The sequence below is a fragment of the Panicum hallii genome, chromosome 3, assembly GCF_002211085.1.
Source record: "Panicum hallii strain FIL2 chromosome 3, PHallii_v3.1, whole genome shotgun sequence".
Taxonomy (NCBI): Eukaryota; Viridiplantae; Streptophyta; class Magnoliopsida; order Poales; family Poaceae; genus Panicum; species Panicum hallii.
Window position 1 is genome coordinate 30,801,479 of NC_038044.1, and position 7,270 is coordinate 30,808,748.

General features: G+C 45.6%; 1 protein-coding gene across 1 annotated transcript; it reads left to right on the plus strand.

The window, feature by feature from the left end:
• Positions 1 to 424: 424 nt before the first annotated feature.
• LOC112887689 (transcription repressor OFP1-like) lies at positions 425 to 1,305 on the plus strand. Its single transcript, XM_025953933.1, has one exon. It carries the CDS (start codon positions 454 to 456, stop codon positions 1,204 to 1,206), a length of 753 nt encoding a protein of 250 aa, XP_025809718.1. The 5' UTR covers positions 425 to 453; the 3' UTR covers positions 1,207 to 1,305.
• Positions 1,306 to 7,270: the final 5,965 nt, after the last annotated feature.

The window sequence follows — 7,270 nt, forward strand, 5'->3', positions numbered from 1 at the left end:
TCAACTAGGACCATTTGGCCCACACTTGATTTCCCTCAGCAACTTTCAAGCTGTTAAAGACTTTCCGCTGTTTCTCCAAAGTGTACTATCTCAGCTTCCATAATCGCAGAAGAAATTTGCACATCATTGCAACCACAAAATCATAATGAAGAAACCGGTACGACGCTGAAACAGTTTGCAAAGGTGCTGGTAGCTTTGAACTAATTTTTTAAATGACTTGCTACCCGGCGAAATGGTACTATGGTATACATATGGACTGTTGGCTCATTTCTTATCGTGCCAACTTGCAGCGTGTTTGCAATTGTTTACATTTTTAACTTCTCAGATTCTTCAGCTCATCAGAACCACGTATTGCCGCCCTTACAGGATATATAGAGAGCCTTCCCCTTCCATGTAATGCTCCATGCTGCCCAGCACACCGTACTGTAGAGAGAGAGAGAGAGAGAGAGAGAGATGAGCAACCATCATAGGTTCAAACTATCCCATCTCATGCCAAACTCATGGTTCTACAAATTGAGGGACATGAAGAGACCAAGGCCACGGCCAACAAGCCAAAGAAACATCGAAACAACAAGGACCTCAAATAGATCAAGCCACTGCTACCATGGAACCACCACTCCAAAGCCTCTTCCATTATCGCCACAAAGATCCTACACAAAGCAAATGTCATTTGAGAAGCTACGCCTCTCCACTCTCCATCTTAATCCAAAGGCATCAGACATCATACAATTCCCCATAGACCATCACCGCCACCACCAACATCATTACTCGCCAGCATCAACGGCAAGTGCCATCGTCATTGATAGAGCCAACCACGAGTTTCAAGACTTGCAGCTACGTCCGATTCGCACCAGGCCAGCGCCTACCAGATTAACAAGTGGTATGTGTCCGAGTTCACCGAGGCTGAGGAGTAGAAGGGTACATGCTCTCACTGATGGTAGGGTCAGCACTACGAGAGCTAGTGGTCATCGGAGAAGTGCCGCGAGGAGGAGCTTTGCTGTCGTGAAGGCATCGACGGACCCGCCCAGCGACTTCAGAGAGAGCATGGTGGAGGTGATCATTGAGAACAACGTGCACACGCCTGAGGATATACAGGAACTTCTTGAGTGCTACTTGTCGCTGAACTCCAGGGAGTACCATGGAGTTATCATGGAGGTGTTCAGGGGAATTTGGCTAGAGATTGCTAAAGACACTGTTGAGGATTGAGGTTATGTGATGTGAGGACCGGTAGTCTCGGAGATCAATCTGTAAATTAAGCGCCAATGGGCTGTCCATGCCTGTGAATTTGTAAATAAATGCATGTGCTCTCAGAGTGTATATGATTTTACTTATAATAGTAAACTTGTAGATGATTTTAATTATAATTAGTAAACTACAAGCTGTACTTTAAAGCTTAATTCGATTATTATGACTTGTGTTTGTGCTAACTCAAAGGTAATGTGGTCCCCCTTTAACACTGCTTATACTGGTGTTAACGTAAAAGGAGGTATTATATATGGTCCGTGCCATATAGCTTTTGCTTGGGCAAAAGCCAGCATAAAGAACCTATAGTTGGAGGGAAGCTACTTGCGCGTCTCAGTTCAATGATGTTGCTTAATTTCCAGCTTCCGGTGAGCTGGTCCTCTGTCATTTTATAACAGTTTGGCTTCTTTTTCCACGGACGAAGTCGTTAGAAAAATTGTTTGATGAGTAAATTTCAGAACTATGCCTACCAAATTTCATGTGGTCTGTGTGATTTGAGATTATATAACCTAAATTAATGGGTAATATCTTGTTTACTTGACGTTTGTCATACTTGTTTTTACATGTGAATGGTGGTGGTATTGGTTTCAGAACTATGCCTACCAAATTGCTTGATGCCAAAGTTGCAAAAGCTGAAAGAAGTGTGTTGGTTTGTTGTAATCCTCTAATTCTTTCAACTTGCAAACAAGGACAGGCTTTATTCCTGATTTTAGTCTTATGTGTGTGGTATTTATCTTATCAATCGAGGACATGATTTGCCAATAATTTTAGTCATATGTGCAATATTTAGTTTCAGAAAATTTTTGAAGTGGTTTCTACATGGGTTCAAGTTAAAGCTAGACAGGCAAAACTAGACTAGTGTTATGGTCTTGGAAGCGGTAAAATTCAGGTCTGGACTAACAAGACTAACAATGATTGAGTTTATAAAATCAATTATTCAAGAATCTTTTGTCAGTTACACGGGTCCGAGGGTACCCTATTCTGCACCTTAATTGGGCGCTAGGTAGGATGAGAGGCGGTAAAGGATAAAGCCCTCGAGCCACATGGCATGAGGCCCCATGGGCAGGAGGAGCCAACGACTGGGCTACCGATCATGTCAGGCATCCTAACACCGAGCATGATCATCAAGTTGATCCTTGAGGCATGCCACGTTCGCACGGGTGACCAGACCTAGCACTTTGTGTCCGCGAGGCCCTGTTGTGCAGCGAGCATGACTCGGGACCTTGGTCACACGGTATACACACCTCCATATGTCAATGCCGGGGCCAGCATGCTCATCGAGTACCGTCTGTAGTGTGTGGACATGTGCATTAAATGCGAAGAGAGGGGAATGAAGATTTCTAATACTCCCTCCGTCCTAGTATATAAGATCCTGTTTGGTTCTCTAGGGACTAAAAATAAGTTCCACCCTGTTTGATTCTAGGGACTTAAGTCATTAAATGTGATGGTGCAAAGTCAGTTTTACCCTTAGTTCCCTGCCACTTCCGATTCCCGCCACCTCCCTCCCGCCAGCTCTCTCCTGCCAACTCTCTCCCGCCGCTGCCCTCTCTCTGCCTTGCCTTGCCCCGCCGCTGCCCTCTCTCTCTCTGCCTTGCCGCTGCCCTCTCTTTCTGCCTTGCCTTGCCGCACTGCTGGCAGGCTAAAGGAAGGAAAAACTATTCATTTATTTCAAGGACAAAATAGTGTTCATCGAATACATACACAAGTCTCATTATTACAAGTAGGAAACCTACTATCTATTGAACAAACTATCGGCTAAACAATCCCAAAATGCATTTATATTTTGATCTTCGTCCCTGTGTCTTGTAGTAGCTGGATTTGCTTAAGACAACGATGGTTTGGACATTGGTACATAGCTTTCATCACGATCGCACATATCAAACTCCTGATCGGCCATAGCACTCTCCTAATGAAATTATGAAGTGTCATGCATGCCATAATTATTTGGCTTTGCTTTGCCATCCCAACTTGGCAAGTGCAGTAGAATCCGCCATTTCATCTTCAAAACTCCGAATGACCTTTCGATGACATTTCGAAGCATCGAATATGCATAATTGAACAACTCCTTTTTACCTCTTGGCATTGGTCCTTGTCGAAACTCTGGGAGATGATACTTTGTGCCCTTGTAAGGTGCAAGATAACCCGGTCGGTTTGGGTACCCTGAGTCCACAAGATAAAACTTCCCTGCAGACATTAGGATTTCTTTAATATATACAAAGGATTGAAATATTGTGAAACAAGAGCCAGGCTATTACCTTGTGGAGGATGTGGGAACTTATCTCCGTACTTTGTAATTGCATCCTTGAACACCCTCATATCATGAACCAATCCAGGCCGTCCTGCAACGACAAAAGTAAATCCCATATCAAAGTCACATACTGCCATCATGTTCTGAGAGGTGTACCCCTTCCTTCCCATATGTTGTGTAACTTTGTTTGTTGGCACTACAACCTTTATATGTGTCCCATCTATTTCTCCAATGCAATTGTCGAAGTATGGAGAGAACTGCAGGGATTGTAACCTCTGATGGACAGTACTAAATTCAGGGTCTAATGGCCTAATGATTTCAGCTGCTAGCTTGCTAACGCTATGAAGAACCTTTTCGAACTTCCTACTGCATGTCTCGGTTGACCTAACAAAATGATCTTCAGCTTGTCTCATACTCTGAGGAGCACCAACAATCCATAAAAACAGACCTAAGGCCTCTACTGCTGACATCCTTGTTGTGGACTTCAATCCATATGACTTGACAAGCACATTGTGAAGTTTATCAAATACATCCCGATTCATCCTAAACATGTTGTAGCAAGATGTACTATTCCCCAATGTCCTCATGACCAAATCATAACCAGATTTTGCAGGTACCCTATAAGGGGCTTTGTCCAGGTAGGTGTCAAAGTAGTACATACCAAGCATTGCACCAACTGCAGCAATTTGTCTCCTCTTCCTTTGACACCTCAGCACATACTCTTCTATCTCATGATCACAGTCCTCCACATCAGATTCATCCTGTAAAAACATAGTAATATTGAGACATCAGATTCACAGTCATCCACTCAGTTCCACCCTCCTCAATGACATAGAAGCATTGCACTTCATACAAATAATAGAACCAAACATTCAAAGAGTTCACACACATACAATTATTTCAACCAAACATTCAAAGAGTTCACACACTTACAAATAGTTCACCCAAACATTCAAAGAGTTAACAAAGACATACAAATAATTCACCCAGACCACTCAAGCACTCCTTTCATTATAGCACTTGGTCAACTAGGCCAACTTTCCTTCATTTGTCCTAAACTTTTTAAATATTTGTCGGTTGTACTTGTCATGAAACAACTTGTTAGTCATGAAGTACTCATTGCTACACTCTGATGCTCCACACTCAACTGCCAATCTCATGCAGAAATCTATCTCCTGAGCTTCTTGTTCTTGTTCCTTCCTCTTGTGTTCCATCCTCTTTTTATAGATTTCACCAAGTGTTTTGGCTTCCTCTTTGCTGCCAGCTTGTAAGGTGTGTATGAGGCCCTTAAAGACTGAGATGATTGGGCTCTTGTTCTTCTTGTGTGGACTTGTAGCTATGTCTATTGTGCTGCTGCCCCTCTTTCTACTCCCTGTACTCATGGGACTATTACTGGTGTCACCTACCAAATAATCATGTTCACCTAGGTCATTCTGTGTATGTGGCTCTTGGTCATCCTCAGGTTTTTCATTGTCTTCATCCTCAATTCCCTGTCCGGTATGCATGAGCTCTGTTTATCAATTGTGACACCTTGTTACATCACAGCAAGGTAGTCAATGTAGTTATGTATGCCATGTGCTATACCCTAAAATATTTAATTTTAGGATGTGAATATATTTTGGAATGTGTTCATCCATCTTTAGGGTTTTTCAAGAATTTTCTAGATTTTTCTGGAAATTATTCTCTTTTTCTGTAGAGCTAAATCCATTTATTTGAAAGCTCTAAAATCTTTTTCTTGGACTCCGAGTATTTTAATTGGACTCATCGTGTCCCAGGTTTTTCCCCAAAATTTTTTTTGGATTCTTCTAGATATATTTTTTGTGGTTTAAAATATTTATCTGGACTTTTCTAGATAGATTTTAAGCTTGAAAATATATTCTAGAAAATAAAATTCATTTTCTTTCCTCTTGAGCTGGAAATAACTCATTTTGCATCTAGTCCACCTTAGATCCTAGAACCGTGCTGTTGAACTCGACCACCACTTTGATCTCATCGTCTTACGAGTTCCGCCATCAAAAAGTAGACTTCTTTCCCAAAGTTCAAATTCTTATCATAGTCGGACCGATCCGTTATATCATCATTCTCCCTTTTTACTGTGTCATATCTGACACCCTATAATGTCCATTCGAGTTTCCCATTCTCTAATCTTTCTCCCCAATCAAATCTCGCTCGAAACAAAATCATGCCCCGACTTCGGCATTTTCCGGTGATACTTCGTTATCGTCAACGTCAGCTCTGGCGACTACCATCGCTCTGAAAAAAACCCTAGACCTAACTCAATCTCGGCCAGCCGAGCAACCCTTACTACCCTCGGTCTTCCTCGGCACAATGGCTAGCCAATCGCTCCTCTCTCTTGTTGTTTCTCCCTATGAAATTGTGGTCCTACCTATCATGCCCCTCCTCTCCTTTTGTTTTCATTGCAAGAACCAGGCCATGTCGACTCGGTGTTCCCTAAGCATGAACGTCTAGAATTCGGTGGCCATATCTGGACCGGTCATGTGCGCCTTGCTCTTCGCGTGCCTCTATCGCACCTACCGGCAAAGCCTGCTATCTCATCGTTCCAGTTTCAGACGTCATCTTGACACCGGACGGCTCTTGTTGCTATCCTCGGCATGCACTAGCTCGACCGTCTGCGTTCAATAAAACATGAAGCCCGCTCGACCCTTCTCTCCCTTTTTCTCTTTCCAGTCCACGCTCCTGATTGTGTGAGTATCACTCGTCCAATCTATCCTGCTCATTAGCCTGCGCCTCTACTTTTCTTAGTCGACCTGTTATCATGTTCGGCCCTCACCTGAACCTGTTTCGGCCCATAACCGAACCCCTCGGCCTCGCGCCCTCCTACTCGCAAAGCCCTTGCGACACCCAGCCAGGACGGCGCAGCCTATAAATCGGGAGGTCGAGCCCTTCCCTCGACCCTGCTACCGCACGTCGCCACCTCTAGTCTCTGCATCGTTCCCTGCATCACCGTGCGCCCAGGTCTGCGCTATCGCCGTCGCCCTGCCCTCCCCCCAGTTCTGCTCACCCTCCTGCACAGCCGCTGCCCCTGCTGCTACTGCCGCACCCCTTCTGCATCGCCGGCCCTAGGGCTCCGCATCCCCTGCTGTTAGTGCTTTTTCCTCCCTCGTGTGCAGCCCTGCATCGCTGCCTCTCCTCTGTTCTCGTGCACGCCGCCGCCCGAGCCTCTGTGCGCCCCCGCTGCAGCGTGCTCCCGCGCCCTGCACCTCCTGCGTCCCTGTAGCACCGCCGCCACCATGAGCGCCGTCGCGCCCTTCCCCCTGGCCCATGCGCGCCCTGCCCTGCCCCTGCTGCCTGCGACCGAGCCCCTCTGCGCCACCACCAACAGCGTGCGCCACAACCAGGAGTGTCGTCGCCCCTCTGTGCACCCAAGCATCGCCGCCAGCCGTTCCCCCTGGCCGCCTCCTCCTGCACCGCCCCTGATGCCCAGCACCGCTGCCATGAACAGAGGTGCCGCCGCCCTCTTCTCCGGCAAAATTTGACCACCACGATGCATCCCCATGGTAAGTAAGGTATGGAATAGAATCCCCTCATCGTCCTCTTTCATTTGCCCCGCTCCTCGCGATCTCCAGTGCCCTAGAATGACGCGGATTTGAAAAATAGTAGCCGCCGGCCACCATGGCTATGCTGTGGAGCTTTTGCAATTTTAGCCCCCGGAGAAATCCATAATTATCGTGTATTTTTCTATGTCTTGTAAAATTTGCAGAAAACCCCCTAGATCTATTACATCTGTTCAATCTAGCCCCACCCGTGGTATTTTTTAGA

Excerpts from the sequence above, each read along its gene's own strand:
- LOC112887689 (XM_025953933.1), top strand. The coding sequence starts at position 454 with ATGAGCAACCATCATAGGTTCAAACTATCCCATCTCATGCCAAACTCA.